The following is a 17,435-nucleotide window of genomic DNA, read 5'->3' as shown; positions in this document are numbered from 1 at the left end:
TCAATAACTTTTTAGCGAAAAACAATACAGGTGGCCGTTCAAGCAGATGCTTTTGAATCTTCTTTCCAGATTCAATTGATGATCATTTGAAAGATCAGATCATTTGTTGTTGCTCGAAATCAAAGATTATAGAGTTCCCTCTATAATAATCTTTGGCTGGAAATGAAAGGTGTATTGTGTGTTGTCTAACACTCGGGGAATATCCCTTTCCTATTTCAAACGCGCCTAATTAAACGGTTTTCCAAAGAGTAAAACTTTTTTGAATACCAGTTCGCCAACAGTATTCACTAGAGATTTCAGATTTCCCCTTAAAAACAAATCTGTACCAGAGACAACAAGTCTCTGATCTGTACTATTTAAATCTGGGGATCTGGCCGGCCATGACCGCTTCATCTCTCCTCCGGATTGGTAATCAATTATTCATATATTTTCAATATTCCCATATCCATATTGGTTCGTGTAACTTAAATTGAAGTAAATTGGGTTCATAGACCTAAGAATATATTAGTAGGTCTAGTACGTCTATTAGTAGTAGTCTCTATCTGGTACTAGTACGTCAACACACAATACAAACAACATCTGGGCACGGCAAAGTGAATAGTCACGTAAATTTCTTCAAGTGATGCGGAAGTTATCCCGTTTTTTCAGATTACGTGATCATTTAGAATATATATATGGATAACCATTACACTACATTGAACTGGAAATTTTCACTTACTCATCATTTTTCTGTTTTATACAACATTTCTAGAATGATATGAATAGTTGATCAATAACATATTAGTCAGAAGTAGTATTCCCTAGGATTGTTAGTGTAAATATAAGGAGAGTAGCAATATTGTGAGTATATAGTCCTTTTTATCAGTTCCACCTAAAACAACAAAAGCAATTCATTACAGAGTACCATCAAAAATGTCTCTACTGTCTCGAAAAAACGTTCATCTTATACTAAAAAACAAAACTGCACGTCAGAAGATTTGCGCACTTCAATTGAGTGAAAAATCCTCAGACAAAGATTATCAGTATTTACAATTCAGTAAGATACCTACATTACACTTCCAAAAATCATTACCACGTCTACCTATCCCTAAACTGAGCGCCACCTGTGATAGATATCTAGCAGCACAAAGACCTTTATTAATTGATGAATCATTCAGGAAAACAGAATTTAATGTTAAGAGGTTTTGCGCCTCAACTGGTCAACAGCTACAGAAATATCTGCAAGAATATGACAGAGCGAACAAGCATACAAGTTACATATCCGAAATGTGGTTCGATATGTATTTGAGGGATAGACAACCTTTACCGCTAAATTACAATCCCATACTTGTTTTACACAATGACCCAAATAAGGATATGAACGATCAACTTGTGAAAACGACTAATCTAGTTATAAGTTCTCTGAGGTTTTACAAATCTCTCGAGGCTAATATTTTAGAACCCGAAGTGTTCCATCTATATCCCAAAAAGAGTGATACAGCTCGTTTCCGAAATATATGTAGTAAATTACCAGAGGCATTTTCTTGGTATGGTGCCTACATGTTCAACGCGTATCCTCTAGATATGAGCCAATATTCTAGTCTTTTCAAATCGACAAGGATTCCAGAGACAGATAAGGACAGGCTGGTTTCCCAAGCCAACAGTTCGCATATAACAGTCCAACACAAAGGACATTTTTACGTGGTTAATGTATTGTCGGATACAAATAGTATTCTGCCTGCAGATGTAATACTAGCAAGATTGCAAGCTATACTAAACGACAATGTGACTGAAGCTGAATATCCAATAGGACCTTTAACTACCTTGAACAGAGATAAATGGGCCACAATTAGGCACGAGTTAATCGATGCAGGAAATGAGAGTAAAATTAAATTGATTGATACTGCACTTTTCCATGTCTGTTTGGATAATGAAGAGGTGTTAGGAGACCCTGTTAGGACTACAAGACAATTTCTTCATGCTGACGCAACCAATAGGTAACTCTTTCTGTTCATTACTTAATTCAGCTGAATTTTCAGTCGGGTTGTCCTAGAATTGAGTCCTACAAAAAATTTCCAAATCAGTAAATAAATTGGATTCAAGAAAAAATAAAAAAACAACAGTAGGAAAATTTTTGAGAAATGCTTATTTCTCATATTATATTATCTTCATATTTGGCATTCTAGATGGTTTGACAAATCATTTTCTTTAATCGTCACAAAAGATGGTTACTCAGGAGTTAATTTCGAACACGCCTGGGGTGATGGAGTTGCCGTTCTTCGATACATGCAAGAAATATACAAGGACACAAAAGAAAAACCACAAGTTAATAAAGATACGAAAATAGTTCACGAAAACAATACTGAACTGATTCGACTGGGTACATTGCTATGCATATCAATACCGAAACGAACATTCATAATCTACTATTTCAGAACTCAATCTTAGTGACAATTTAAAGAATGAGATTCATAAAGCAATGACGAATTATAAGAACTTATGTTCGTCATTAGATGTCAATTATTTGATATTCGATGGTATTGGTAAAAATGTATGCAAAAGGGAGAGTGTCAGTCCCGACGCAGTGATGCAATTATCCTTTCAGGTGAGACAATCAATTATATGTATTTATTGTAGGACTGATTGAGGTAATTGTCGTCGAAAAAGCAATATATGGCGCTATAAAATATTCACAACAAAAGTGATTTAAAACTTGATAGGGAAACTAAAAAGTCGATGTTAACAACGATATTTATTTGTTTGATAATTAACAGTATTGATGAAGAGTTAAAAAACCTTTTAGGAAGTATGTATATCAAACTTGACCTTGTTAATCAAAAATAATAGAAAATTGTAGGATTAATTGAGCAATTTCCATCATTTTGAATTATAATTTTAAGGTTTCGGTAGAATTTTCTTTGTGTTAACAACTATTATTGAAAAAAATCATTAAAAAACCATTGACATGTGAAAATTAGTACAAGTACAAATCCTCCCATTTCAGGTTGCTTATCACAAACTGACTGGAAAATTTGTACCATCATACGAATCTTGCAGCACTGCTGCATTCAAACATGGCCGAACTGAAACAATCAGACCTTGTACAGTAGCCACCAAAGTAGGTTTAAAAAATGATCCATTTCGAATACATGTTCGATAAGAAAATTTCAATAATTTTCAGGATATGGCTCTAGCTCTCAACTCAAAGTTGTCGAAAGCAAGTCCGCAAGAGCTGAAACAAATGCTTGCGAAATGCTCGCAATATCATAGTCAATTGACGAAAGAGGCTGCAATGGGACAGGGTTTTGATAGGCATTTATTTGCTCTGAAGCATTTCGCTGCTAAAAATAAGTTGGACTGTAATATTTTCCACGATCCTGAGTATACAATGATGAATCACAATATTCTTTCAACAAGCACTTTGAATTCCCCGGCTGTCATGGCTGGTGGGTTTGGCCCTGTGGTAAAAGATGGGTTAGGTGTTGGGTGAGTCAGTTTGCAAATTTCTAAACGCAAATTTTGATTAACCGCGTTTATCTTTGTAGATACATGATTCTGGATGACGCATGTGGTGCTATAGTTACAAATTATCTTGCAACTGCCAATGGAAAAGGTTTTATAGAAGCGCTAAAATCATCCCTTGAAGATATACTTAAGGTTTTGAATCATAAAAGATGAAGCGGGGGGATTGTTGTATATTTTGATATGGGAACAGGAAAATAGTGCCTTATTATTTTTAAGCGCTTCTTGGGGGGAAAAAGGATTTATTTTATACAAAAGGAAAATGTATATTTTTTTTTTAATAAAATACATTGAAGCTGAAAGTTGACTTTAATTTCCAATAAATATTATTAATGTGTATGAAACTATTATCCTATATTTAACATCAAAGTTAATTTTTAACAATGGTATACTTCTCGATAAATATTGCACTCACTAACGGGTGATTTACCGTTAATAAAACCTTCAATAAAAGTAAGGATATGTAGAATATAACGATATGTGTAATAAGTAATCAAATATCTGGAAAATTCATCAATCGTAAACAAAGTGTCACTCCAAATAACTAATATCTCAAATTACTCAAGAGTGAACGATAAAATATAGATCACAGACAAAAACATTTCCTCCCAGATAAAAAAAAAAAAATTTAATTCCATTTATAACTATTTGCTTTATTACTTTTACTGGATAATCTCTTCAGTACAGTTTGTTACCCATAGATACCTTCGAAACCTAAAATAATAAAAATCAGGACACACTTCTATGTGGTGATAGCGGACTCACCATATAAATGCCTACAATCAATCCAAACAAACCTATAGCACTGCCAAATATTTCTATTATTAGTATTTTGACAAACAATGAAGAATCTGCAGCATCTGCTAGGGCAGCACCAGACCCAGTTATTCCCACTGCCATGCCACAGACCAAATTTACAAGTCCAACTGTTGTTCCAGCCCCAAACATCAAATAACCGGACATCCAGTTCCGGGTTTTTAAAACTTCATTGTTCAAAACTAGTTCGTAAGTAAAATCCTAAAAAATACAAGAATTGCAATTATAGAGATGGTTTCGAGAGGGACTGTCCCACCTCTAAATATCCAGAGAGGACTATTGCTATAATAAGCCCGTAAATGGCAACAGCTTCACAGAAAATAACAGATATTAAATTTTTTGTTTTTATTCTAGGAGCTTTCACACCCCCTCCAATAATGCTCACACCGGTTGTGTGAATTCCCCTGAAAATAAAATGGTTGAAGCTTCAACTAGTATTTTCAATCCATCTAACTTACACGGCAGCACCAACCACTGACAAAGCTACCGATAATCCAATTCCGATAGCTGCCCACATATGTGGTGATGTGTTCTCCAAGAACCTATGAGAATATGGTTTCAAATACACATTTCGGTATTCAAAACTTTCAGGAATGTAAAATGAGGATTATTTTCAGCTATACTCACCATCCAATACTAAGCCTTTCTCCTTTACCAGTAAGAACATGATACAAACCTAAAAATCATAACAACTTGAGAATTTTCAATATTAAGATTATCAATTAACTCACCTATAAACACAACAGAACAAGAAAGGAGTATTAAAAAAGTAAAAATTAGTATTTTTCTCATCTTGACTTCATTCACTGACTTTCTTAATCCTACTATCAGAAGCCAGAAGATTAATTCACAAGCAACATTCTGTGGTTCCATGAGGGTTTCAAAGTATTGATTTTCTCATAGGTACACAGAAGGGGTGTTAAATTTAAAATACTTTATTGGCAACTTGTAACTTTACAATATTGTATTATACAATAAGTGGAATCAGTGACTACACATTCAAAATTATAATAAAGCTATAATAGTTCTCTATTAACAAAAATTTACAAACGGGTAATTATTAATTGTTGCCCATGGACCCTTTAGATGTCTGAAAAAAAACATAATGAAAGTGAAGAAAATTACTTTCAATAGTATAGATATAGATAAACAATCAAATTGTTGATTCTTGGGCAGGGGACATGTTTTCATTATCAAATAGCTGATCAAAAGTGTCATTCATAAATTGCTCAGCATAACATAAAATATAGATACACAGAATGAAATTTTCACCATAAAACAGGTTCAAATGAATCAATAACTCACATAAAATCTGTTTATTAAGGGAATCTATGGAGGTATCACAAACTTATTTCAGTTGCGAGTTTCTCAATTCCTGTTGATAAATATTTTTATTTATACATATTTCATTTACTCACCAAATAAATACCAACAATCAGACCAAATAGACCGATAGCACTGCCGAAAATCTCGATGATTAGAATTTTAACAAAAAGTGAAGCATTGGCAGCATCAGCAATTGCAGCCCCAGATCCGACAATACCTACACAAAGTCCACAGAATAAGTTAACAAAGCCAACAGTCAAACCTGCTCCAAATATTATATGGGCAGCAATTATATTCTTGGCCCTCAATGCTTCATCATCCCAGGTTTTCTGCGTCATTTCCTACGATTTCAGCAATTTGTAAATAGATTATCTTATTAGATTTGCCAGTACTTACGATGAAATTACTTGATAACACAATAGCTAAAATCAGACCATAAATGGCAACAGCCTCGCAAAAAATTATAGAAATTAAATTCTTAGTTTTTATCCTAGGAGCTTTAACTCCTGCTCCTACAATACTAACTCCTGTTGTGTGAATACCCCTGAAACCACAATCATCTCTCATATTCCTGAAACTCTGATTGATCTTTTACTTACATTGCAGCCCCAACAACAGATAATGCGACTGACAATCCGATACCTATAGCGCCCCACATATAGGGGGATGTTTCTGTGAGGAACCTGAAAATGAAATGAGTTCCAGCACTAAACCTACTAACAGAGGGTTTGATTTTCATGGGAAAATATCATAATATCTTACCATGCAAAGCTTATCTGTTCTCCTTTACCACTTAGAACATAATATAGTACTAGAACAAAAAACAAGTGTTCAAGGAATATCACATGCTTAACAAAACACACCTAATTCGACACTTTTTTAAGATCTCACCTAAAATAGTTAAGACAGACGTGGTCAGTATGCTGAATGTAGAAAGTAGGGCGTATCTTAACTGCATTTTATTTTTTTTTAATTAATGAACTAAATAATTCCGAATGTTAGAAGTTTTCATGAACTCGTGACCACTGCTGTTTGATTTTGAAACGTCAAAATTAAAAAGTGGACCACATTTGGAGGGGTTCTCCACAGAACATCTCCTTGGAGAATCACAGAGTATAGCTTGATGAGTCTATGATATTTTTGTTTTTGAACTGCTTGTTACTTGCGTTCTAAAAGCAAGTTCTCTGCGACTGCGTCATATGCAATTTATATCAATCGACAAAACTCAATTCGTCCCCTCGATTTGCGCAAAAATTCTTGTTATATCTGCGTTTAATGTTTCACGGAAAGAGTAGATTAGAAGACTACCATTGAATATTGATAATATAGTGCAAAACTCATAAAGGGAGTCAAAAATACGTTGGGAAATTTTTATTGATAATTGTCCGATAGAACGCTGAATACATCTGCGTGAAGTTGTGGTGTCAAGTTGAAAAAACCATTTATTGAACGATGTTCCATGGAATTACAAACCAAGTTTCTTCTTGGATGGGGGCTGCTAGAGGTGACAACGAAGAAAAAGTTCCTACCCCAACTGAAGATAATAATGCGATAGCAGATTATGAGAAAAAAGATATGAGGTAAGGTATTTGACCTACTTTTTATTGATCCCTTGTTCAATAAATATTGCACGAACATGACATTGCATAGGGAATGTATTCGGGATTAATATCAATAAACGAACAAGTGTAATACATCTCTTGAATTTAATGCTAGAATATTTCTTGATTTCATATATTCAAAAGATACTTCTATAATTTTTCAGTCCTACCAAACAAACTGGAAGCAAATTAGATATGTTAACGAATGTAAAAGGTCAAATTCAAGGCATTGGGGGTTGGATAGGGTCCAGTATCCCTAAATTGAGAAAGGGGGAAGAACAAACTCCTCAAGAAATTCCAGAAGAACAGGTTGAACAGAATAATATGGTGTCTACGGAACAAACGGTTAAACCTCCTAAAGACGATGATGATAATTCAAGGTAAAATATTTAATCTTCAATGAACAAACTCAGAAACTCTTATAACGTTTTGGTTTCTGAACTCGTCCATTAAATTCAATTTTAAATTCTTCAGTGCTACTGGAGGAGCCGACTCAGGACCAGGTTCTAATGCCGAAACTCCAACTGATGAAAAAGAAGGCCAGTTTGGAAACGGTAAGAACAACATATAAATTTGAATTTATGGTTTTTGATGTTTATTGTTGGAAATATTTCAGTTCAGAGTAAAGCTTTGGCTGGTGCTAAATCTTTTGGGAGCTTCCTCTACTCAGCTGTGAATAAAGCGGGTAAAACTGTTACTGAATCTGCAGCAAAGATCAAGGAAACAGTTGAAAAAAATGTGAGCAACTTGTGGTTTGATTCAAATTTTTTCATTCCATTCTGGGTTTTTAAATAGCTGCTCAAGTATGAATTTCCTAATTCTTGAATAAAAGGAAAAATATTTTCCAGAGTATTCTTGGTGAATTCAACAAAGAGCAAGAAGCTTTCATGAAAAGCCAAGTTGGAAATTCGGCAACAGCTCTACCTCCATGGGCAGGATGCCAGAACGAGGAAGCTTTGAAAGAGGAATGTCTTAGTCTATCTACTGACCGAAGAAGTTTTATACGTAGTCCTCCTGCTGGAGTTGATTTCCAGTTTGATTATGAAGTATCCTATCCAATAGCTATGGCTATTATGGAACAGGACCCCAATTTAGAACAGATGCGCTATGAACTTGTGCCTAAAGTGTAAGTTGATCAATAATAATGACCCAGTTGATAACTGAAACATGAGTATGTTTGAAAAAGAGAATTCTGTAGAACAGTGATTGAAGAAAAACACCACTGTTTCAATTTGAAGGGAGTAAATGAAAAAAATTTATGTTATTTCGATATAAGGCCCAAAATCGGCTACATATTTTTTATGAGTTGAAAGGACATGTCACTCATATATTTGAGCTAGGGTGTATTATGACTGATTTATTTTGTTATGCCTCCTTTATTTGTGAAATTATTATATTTATTTATTCCTTGATTTTGTTTCTGAATACTATATTTTGTACTTTTCTTGTCTTTATTTTTCTTATTCAATTATTTCTTTTGTTTAGAGCGCAATAAATTTTTTTTTTATCTAAAGTACTTGTTTTCATTAGTCCAGAACATTTTTATTTATAGAAAGTCCCATTCAAATCCACAACAATATCAGTTTGTTTTGAATACTGGCACAGTATTACTGTATATTTCTCACAGTATACTGTATATTTCTAACAGAAAATAATGGATTTGAAATATTTAATATTCTCTTATTTGTTGAATATTGATTGAAGCTTTGAGGGGTTATTACTCAATGATTGAAGTATATTCTAGGAGGTGCCTGCATTTTTCTAGAAAATAATATATGTGAAATTTCTGATTGAGGAACTTAAAAGAAAATAATTCTGCAGATTTTGATTTATTGAGAGGCAGGAGTATGATGTTTAAAAAATTTATTTTCTTTCATATTGTTTCAAAATTATTTGTGGGGCAAAATTGTTTCCAATTTTTGAAATGTAATGATGCAAAGAAAAGGAACTAAAGTTAGTAAAAGTGAGGAAAATGCAGTTCGAGTCTTATTATTTTGATCAGAATAGATCCAAAACGTTCATATAAATTATTGCGTTGGGAAATATTTTGCAAGAGTTATAAGAAACCTAGTGACCTTCAGAAATGAAAAAAAAACAACTAAAATGGCCTCAAAAAATTTCCACCAAAAATTTTTATCCATTTTTCAATGTTTCAGAATTTCTGAAGAGAACTTCTGGAGGAATTACTTCTATCGTGTTAGTCTTATTTGTCAGGCTAATGAGATGTCATTCATATCAAAAGATGGGGAAAGTAAATATGTAACAGAAACTTCTTCTGATCCAAACTTAGGTAAGAGTGTATACAGTTCGATAAGTGCATGCTGAAATTTAGGCCTGAAACTGATTAATTTTGAGTTGTTAAGTGCCAGTCAATTTCTGCAGTATGCCCAAAAATTATTTGGCGAGTAGAATATATGAAAAAAAATTATTATAATATTATTCATTTGTGTTGCTTCTTTTTTTTCGTTATAGTCAATAGTGCAAATGAAAGGCATGAATTTGTATCAGACACATTAAGGACTGACCAGGAAGTGCTTGCTGAGGTTGAAGAAGGCATGAAAAAATTGAATATGGGAACAAAACCTAAAGGTGAGTTCATCCAATTAAACATAAATATTGCCTAAAAATTTTGTTTGTTACTAACACAAATAACATTCATTATATCTTTTTTAACCTTCAGTGAATTTATGTCATGAAAATAATTTTGAACTTTATTTTTTGAGTTTTCCTTACAGTGTCGATATATTATTGGAAAAAATTGTGATTTTTCTTCCAGATTTAGACACTAATTCATCTTAAATCAATTTGAAATTATTTTCTTTGCATTTTTTTCTAGTGGTGAATTTTGAGGACTAATAAAGGTAACATTGCATGTTGTAGTGTTGATCAGTAGTGAGCAGTATGTTGTTCGTTTTTCAGTAGAATTTGATGGCAAGATTGTGTTTTAAGGTCTTGTTCTTAGTTTCCTGTTTGATTTTCCTCAGCTTAGGGAGATCGTGGTCAATCAACTTGGCTTCCAATCTGTTAACAACTCATCCCATTGTCCCTCATAACTATTCAACCTTCCTATAAATTTTATTAATTTGAATTTATTTCTTTTTGTTTTGTTTTTAGAATATAATATTTGACTGAAAGTGTTTTGTTGTAGCTGTATTGTTCGTTACAAAGAAAGATATAATACAAAAAATCTACTCAGTTAAAGAGTTCATCATATGAACAAATTTTAACTGTTTTGATTGATGATGAATCTTAAGAGACATTAGCTTTCTCTTGTATTCAAAACAAAATGGAACTCAATTTCCGTATAAAATAGACTCGAGGTCTTATATTCTGAATTATGGTCAATAGGTACATGGTTCATGAAAAATCATTTTTAGTGTCATAAAACATAATCAACTTATTGTTTGTTGAGAATAATAATTCGTATTTCTTGTGAATTCCTTTGCAGTTTGGGTTCACATGAAACAAAGATGTAATTTACATTTGATGTCACTATATATTAGCATTTATTGAAGTAGGGATTGACTAAGTGTGAATAACTAAAAATTTATTGAATAAAACAATAACAAAACAATAAAGATAATATAAATTCGATCGATGGATAAGAAATTAGTATTTTACTAAAATTTTGTAGCTTAATCCTTCATACCACTTTCATAAGTTTTTGTTCGTTTTTTGATTGAAAAAATCCCGATCTAAAATGATTGGCGCCATATGCACTAATACAGCGCTTAGAATGTACAAGTTCAGAGTGCTAAATCACTTTTCACAGTAAAAACCATCTGTTATTATTTCAGGGCAATATGTTATATTACATTGAATATCTTTACTTGACTTCAACGATCTGAAAGTTCGTTTTTCTAGCAAAACTTATTGATTTTTTGCGCTCTACTCATTCTTGAAACAACTCAGTAATAATCGCGAGCATCGATTATTTTTTCCGTTCACTGTAGGCTTAGCACTAAGTATTAAGAATCATTTCATTCATTCCTTAGCCTCAAACTCGAAATTCTTGTTAATTATAAATGGATAAGCGGCACATTTATTCTTTTAAGGCAAAACAACAAATAAACGACCTAACAATCAGTCAATAAACTCAGTAATGGCCTCTTTGATTACTTTTAGTCTTAGTACCTTGAATGTGAGGTTTAATGAAAATTTCATTATTCGTCAAGCCTTGGTGAAAAAGTTTAGAAAACAATTATTACATTCAAATTTAATACGGTGCGAAAATAAATTAAATTAGCGTCGTAACGACAAGGCCTGTACAGTTTTTTCGCATTTCCATTATTTTAATTTGTTTGCAGAAGTTTGCCTTGTGAAGATCAGTCAGTAGAATGTAATTAAATTCGAATTTTGTGAACAGGATCGGCGTTGGTGAATTGACGAGTGACAATACATAAATAAAGAGTAATAATAGATAGTGAAGGGAAAAAGATAAATTTTAGTACAAATTTTATTTGGTGTGACGTGATATCAAACAGGAAACTATTGCTGAAATAAGTTTGAAATGTTTTACTGGATTTGAGCTTTCTGTTTCAAGGAGGAATATTTTCTTCGCTTTTCGCAAATCAATTTCTCAGGCTCATTTCCGAGGTCATAATGAGAGTTGCATTTTTTTTTTATTTTCAATTTTTAGATCGAATGAAATTTCCGCCAACCATTAAATCAGTTTATCTTACATAAGTTCAGCTATTGTTTTTGTACTTTCGAAAATTTCCGCTTTGAGATTAAGACAATAGTGCCTTAATATTTTTTTCCATCATATTGTGATTCATTCGGATCATAAATTTATTGGTGGTTGTGCTGGTTTCTCATTTGATCGGATTTTTTTTTTTGTTTCATTTTTATTTTTCATCCTGTCCTCTTTACTCCTTTTCTGTTACCATAGAAGAAGATTGGGAGAAGGAATTGGAGGCAGAACTACAAGATTACGAGGTTGTGAGCGAAAATAACAAATTGACATTTTCGAAAAACGATAACTGGGAACAGGAGGTGGACGAGTTACTACAAGATGGCATAGATTTGAAGTAAAATTTTTCGTTTCTAGATATCTAAGATCTTTATTTTTAATTCAATAACGAAAATTTATGATTGCATAATATCATTGGGATAATCTAGTCATTTTTTTTTAATATGCGCAGTATTTTTCGAGAATTCGTTAGGTCACTATATTACTCCATTTCAATGTATTTAAAATAGTTGAACAGTGTTTATGTGTACGGAATTCTTGAACTTGCTGTATATCATCATGAAACTCTTATTATGCTGCACTTGGTCTAAACCTGGAAATTTTGTGGCGTACCTCATGATAAAAACATTGAAGATCTTCTCTTTTTGCTTCAATAAATAAATATATGTACATAATCCTCTGTATTTAATCTAATTATTGATAGTCTCATTGTACCATAATAGGTAGCAGTTTTGTATTTTATTCGATTTATGTATATATTGATGGGACATTTTATTTCATTCAGTTTATGTGTATCTTGATTTAAATGACTCAAAACACACATTATGTTCAGAAAGTTGATGTATTATCAGAGTAGCACTAGTTTTTGTGTACAATGCATGTCAAAAATGTATTCTTATTGTTATGATAATTACAGTTGTTGAATAAATGTAGCAAACCTGAGCAAGTTTTTTTTCCATCCATTTTTTCAATTAGAATGAAAAAAAAATCCGGAATTTTATAATGGTGAACTAACTAAATAGTTCATCAGTCAGGAAAAGATAGAGCTGTTATGAGTTAAACTAAAATATTTATTATTGAACATAATACATATTAAAAACATGATAAATATCAAGACTAGGTAACAAGAAAAACAAGTTCGTTAAAAAGCTTGAATTCAACAACACTTAAAATTGACCAATAGTTAGAATCATCAGTTCACATTGACTAGTAGAAAATATTGCATTTCAAAGTAAAATTAATTTTTTTTTTGAGCAATTCCTTGAATTTTACGTATTGTCAATATTGATGAAGCATTATTTCAGTTCAAAGCGTAAGGCACTTTTTCTTGTTAATACAATTTAAAACGAGAAATACTGAAGATTTCAAAATAAGATTTTGAACCGTGGAATGTATAAGGTAAGTCAACAAGTTAAAATGTAAATAATAGAAGAATAGGCAAATTTGCACCATGAGCAGAGGAAATTCAATGAAAAAATTTGTTATGAAAAGTGACTGCATGATTTACAATTTTCCTTGGAGAAATAAACATGTTTGAACATAAATGGTGAATCTGCCCGTTCTTCTCATGTTAAAATTAACATTCAACATCAGTAACATCAAATTTATCCATACTATAAATTTCTTCTTTGAATTCTCTGTTGTATCTACAGTGGAAAACTTTATTCGTGATATGTTTCATAACATTCAAGCTGGGCCAATATTGTTGCTGAATAGCAACAACTTCTCTTATAGTTTCTGCAGCATTTTTATTCAAGTATTTAGCAAAAACATCATCAGGTACTGGAACTGACTCCCCTCTCAATGCTTTCATACACATCAACATTCCATAACCTGTGGTATTCACATTATATCCACCTTCTAAAGCTACTATAATTTTTCCACTGGCAAGAGGTTTGAGAAGATATATGAACTGTCCATACATCTCAGGAGTCACGTTATAACCACCTAGAGGGTCGTTGATTCCTGCATCAAACCCAGCAGAAACTAACACCAGTTCAGGTTTAAATGCATAAGCTATAGGAAGAATAATGTTCAAAAAAGCTGCCAAGTATTCGCTGTTACCCATTGGTTCCTAAAGATAATTGCATTTAAAAATAGAATAATTATGAGGGTGGATTACTTACATTGTTGAATGGAATATTGACATTAAAACCTTCTCCAGGCCCATGGCCAACAAATTTGGCACCTGCTGATGCATTAAATGGGTAGAAACTACCATTATCAAATCTGTGGATACTTATATACAATACATCACTACTGTTATAGAATACATCCTGGGTACCATTCCCATGATGAATATCGAAGTCGACTATAAGTATTCTGGAACATACATATAATAAGCGATCAATCGATAAATAATTTTTCCACTTTTAATAAGAGAAGATATCTCACCTTGGCACATTATATTTTTGTTTAGCGTACTTTGCTGCTATAGCAACATTATTGAGAAAACAGAAACCTTGAGCTTTATCAGCAGTTGCGTGATGACCAGGTGGCCGAATCAATGCAACCCCATTCGTTACTTTTTCAGTGATAACGGCATCAACGACTGTCAGTAACACACTAACAGAGGTCATTGCAGCTTTAGCAGTATGTTTGTTGATATAGAGATCATGTAATGGTTTGAGGGAATTAGACATGAACCTTTCCAAAAAATAATCTTTGTGAACTTCTAAACAATACTGATAATCGTCTCTGTCCTTAGGTACCTAGAAAAACGAAAATGTACCAACGCAAAATGTCAGTTATTCAAGTAAATCACCTTGATTTCTATGCAACGTTTCGTTAATTGACTTTCTTCCATCAGATCCAATATTTTCATTAATCTGGCGGGATCTTCATAGGAATGAGCTTTTTTATCTGGGGCATGGAGAAGCACGACTGATTCATATGCATATCCAGTTCCTTGGTAAGTTTTATAATTAGCTGAAATGTTGTTTCATTTTTAGCAACTTGGCAGAAAATAGCACGATCAATTTACCTTCATTACTACGGAATCTGGAGATAAAGGAAGTAAAATCATCAATGGCTAGCTGACTATGTTCTGGATAATAGTCTCTGGTTGTGTAAGGGGGTTTTTCGACCTCACCAAAATACTTCACAGCCACAATATGTTCCTCGTGTGGATTTATCTTATATTCTGGCATATATTCGAATCTCTGCACCACGGAGAAACAATTCCAATGATTGTAAAGCACTCCTTTGCAGTTATTGATAGTCTCGACTATGCTTTGCTGAACGTAACCAGTTTCTTCAAGCAAAGGGCAAGGGTCATTGAGCAGCCCTTTAATAGACATAGCTGTGCTTTCACAAAGGGAGGGAATGAAATAACCTCCTTCAAGAACCATTACTATGTGTCCATCAGCAATTCCGGACAGAAGTTGTACAATATGGGAGTAGAAACCTGGGGTTAGAAGCATTTGGCCCTGGAGAGAGATTTGACATACAAAAATATGGATGACAATTATAATCTGCGTAAATTCATTCCAATCATCCTTGTTGAGCCTAGGTTTTCTTGGAATATAACATCAACAGCCCAGTCTCGGAATAAGATACAGAAGTGAACTGCATGAAAATGGCAAATAAAAATAAGTAAAACAACTCACCTCTGGGCAACCAACAGCTGCATCGTAGCCGGCAGAAATCATAACCAAATCTGGATGAAACTAACAGAAAGCATTGAAAATAATTATCTAAAAAGTTTTTTCAATCTTACCTCATAAGCTATAGGCAATAAAAGGTTGAAAATAATGGCTAAATAGTCTGTATCTCTTGCACCTATTTTATTTATAGGTACATTCACATTGTAACCTTTGCCCCCATCCTTTCCTATGTAATCAAAGTTGCCTTCTCTCAGGTTTGGCCAAAATAAACCGTTCTCATAACGATGCATAGAGAAATAGAGGACACTATAGAAAAACAAATATTTATTGAATCGGTTTTTCCAATATTAATAAATACCTACTCGTTCCTTTCATAAAATGCTTCTTGAGTTCCATCACCATGATGCACATCGAAATCCACTATTAAAATTTTTTTACAGAGTTTTTCCTTCAAACATTTTTCTGCTGCTATAGCTACGTTATTGAAAAAGCAATATCCTTCAAAGGCCTCATGTCTTGCATGATGTCCAGGAGGCCTTACAAGGGCAAATCCATTATGATATTTGTTTTGGCATACTTGTTTTGTCACATTAATCGTCCATGTCAATGCCCTCATAGCTGCCTTGAAAGTATCCTAAGAAGAAACATCATATAAAACTGTGAAACACTCATTAAGCAATTTAAATTACCCTTGAAAAGTAGACGCCATCATATTTGGTTGCCTCTTGCTCACGTTCATCAGTTTTTCTAATTTTAGATACACGCTTCAAAGTTTCAAACAAGTCATTGGAATGTATCAATAGTACATCACTCGGAGGACAATTAGTCTCAAATGGAAGAACATCACATCTAGTCAGTAAACACAATGTAGCTATCCTGAAATTTCATTAGCTACAAACTTTGTTCAGAAAACTACATATTGGATGAAGAAAGAATGTCCATAATGAACTTAGGAAGTGTAACTTATAACCAACAGGTGTTTATTAAACCCACCTATTTATGATTTCATATAAGCGAGCAGCACTTTCAGGGTGATTCTCATCCCAGTCGTTTTTATGATCACACATCACTTCAGTTTCAGTTCCCACTAAGGTGGTTTTTCTAAAGTCCTCTAAATATTTGTAACAAATTTCATATGGATCTACTGCTACACTGTCGGGTATAGGAAGGTCTCCATCCTCCAATTGTTTCTTTCTCAGAGCCATCATTTCTTTGAGGGTTATCTAGAACAGAGAGACAGTTATATACCGGAATCATTTAGAGTCGAATGGTTCTACTTTTTTGGAATGGTTATTCCTTGCCTGAATTCTACTTGTAGGTCGAGACATTTTTCGTTTCTTAGTTCTCTGAAATTATTACATTGAAATTAAGACATACTGAACATGAGCTCAAAGTGAAAACGAGATTATTTGTAGTCCAAAGTTCTTTGAGAACGACCAATCCATGGAACAAAACCCATTCTATCCAAACTGAAGTAATGCAATTATTATCATGTTCATAAACTTTACCATAAATTATTTGTTAAATGTGATAATTAAGATACTGGAAAGCAGAAGATTAGAACTCTAATCAAGCAACATTTGATTATTTTTGTTTGCACCTGTGATGTTGTTTACTCTACATTGATAAATTCCAAAAACAAACAAATATTAAAATATATTCACCTGCTACACTGACATACACCTACAAATGATACAGCCTACCTACAGATTAGGTATTTTTGAGTGCTGTAATGTAACGTAAAGTCTGGAATTTGTATGTTTTTTGTTTATTGATCTCAGACAACAATTCTGCAAAGAAATGAATCTTTAATTTCGAATATTCTTTCGATTTTATATGTACACATGTTCAGGTGTGAGCCTACCTTAAGACTTGGCCAGAAACGTGATTTCG

General features: G+C 33.1%; 5 protein-coding genes across 11 annotated transcripts; 2 read left to right on the top strand and 3 right to left on the bottom strand.

Moving 5' to 3' along the window:
• The first annotated feature begins 558 nt into the window (after positions 1-558).
• Positions 559-3,803, top strand: LOC123321914 (carnitine O-palmitoyltransferase 2, mitochondrial). Its single transcript, XM_044909707.1, has 7 exons — positions 559-840; positions 900-1,976; positions 2,166-2,359; positions 2,415-2,584; positions 2,984-3,097; positions 3,161-3,465; positions 3,525-3,803. The coding sequence occupies exons 2-7, from the start codon at positions 913-915 to the stop codon at positions 3,655-3,657; spliced, it is 1,980 nt and encodes a 659-aa protein (XP_044765642.1). The 5' UTR covers positions 559-840; positions 900-912; the 3' UTR covers positions 3,658-3,803.
• On the bottom strand, positions 3,795-5,190 carry LOC123321916 (V-type proton ATPase 21 kDa proteolipid subunit-like). The gene is made up of 6 exons (XM_044909709.1): positions 5,049-5,190; positions 4,945-4,993; positions 4,776-4,859; positions 4,574-4,721; positions 4,267-4,518; positions 3,795-4,215 (listed from the first exon to the last, which is right to left on the bottom strand). Exons 1-6 carry the CDS (start codon positions 5,188-5,190, stop codon positions 4,180-4,182), a joined length of 711 nt encoding a protein of 236 aa, XP_044765644.1. The 3' UTR covers positions 3,795-4,179.
• A 46-nt stretch (positions 5,191-5,236) lies between these two features.
• On the bottom strand, positions 5,237-6,743 carry LOC123321917 (V-type proton ATPase 21 kDa proteolipid subunit-like). The gene is made up of 6 exons (XM_044909710.1): positions 6,535-6,743; positions 6,406-6,454; positions 6,243-6,326; positions 6,040-6,187; positions 5,736-5,984; positions 5,237-5,407 (listed from the first exon to the last, which is right to left on the bottom strand). Exons 1-6 carry the CDS (start codon positions 6,599-6,601, stop codon positions 5,378-5,380), a joined length of 627 nt encoding a protein of 208 aa, XP_044765645.1. The 5' UTR covers positions 6,602-6,743; the 3' UTR covers positions 5,237-5,377.
• Positions 6,744-6,871: 128 nt separating this feature from the next.
• Positions 6,872-12,879, top strand: LOC123321915 (synapse-associated protein of 47 kDa). Its single transcript, XM_044909708.1, has 8 exons — positions 6,872-7,223; positions 7,409-7,624; positions 7,719-7,798; positions 7,861-7,982; positions 8,093-8,370; positions 9,401-9,534; positions 9,717-9,833; positions 12,136-12,879. Exons 1-8 carry the CDS (start codon positions 7,096-7,098, stop codon positions 12,276-12,278), a joined length of 1,218 nt encoding a protein of 405 aa, XP_044765643.1. The 5' UTR covers positions 6,872-7,095; the 3' UTR covers positions 12,279-12,879.
• A 107-nt stretch (positions 12,880-12,986) lies between these two features.
• LOC123321912 (histone deacetylase 6) lies at positions 12,987-17,322 on the bottom strand. Of its 7 annotated transcripts, none has more exons than XM_044909700.1 (12): positions 17,207-17,287; positions 16,820-16,888; positions 16,536-16,765; positions 16,232-16,418; positions 15,905-16,176; positions 15,656-15,848; positions 15,546-15,605; positions 14,921-15,365; positions 14,702-14,865; positions 14,332-14,648; positions 14,064-14,259; positions 12,987-14,011 (listed from the first exon to the last, which is right to left on the bottom strand). In XM_044909700.1, the coding sequence occupies exons 2-12, from the start codon at positions 16,868-16,870 to the stop codon at positions 13,514-13,516; spliced, it is 2,613 nt and encodes an 870-aa protein (XP_044765635.1). In that variant the 5' UTR covers positions 16,871-16,888; positions 17,207-17,287; the 3' UTR covers positions 12,987-13,513. The 7 variants fall into 7 exon arrangements, with proteins under 7 accessions (XP_044765635.1, XP_044765634.1, XP_044765633.1 ...); XM_044909699.1 differs by having other exon boundaries at positions 16,820-17,084; positions 17,143-17,220; XM_044909698.1 differs by lacking the exon at positions 17,207-17,287 and adding an exon at positions 17,051-17,171.
• Between the last annotated feature and the right edge of the window lie 113 nt (positions 17,323-17,435).

This window comes from Coccinella septempunctata, chromosome X (genome assembly GCF_907165205.1).
Source record: "Coccinella septempunctata chromosome X, icCocSept1.1, whole genome shotgun sequence".
Classification (NCBI taxonomy): Eukaryota; Metazoa; Arthropoda; class Insecta; order Coleoptera; family Coccinellidae; genus Coccinella; species Coccinella septempunctata.
This window is presented reverse-complemented; position numbering and strand designations above follow the sequence as displayed.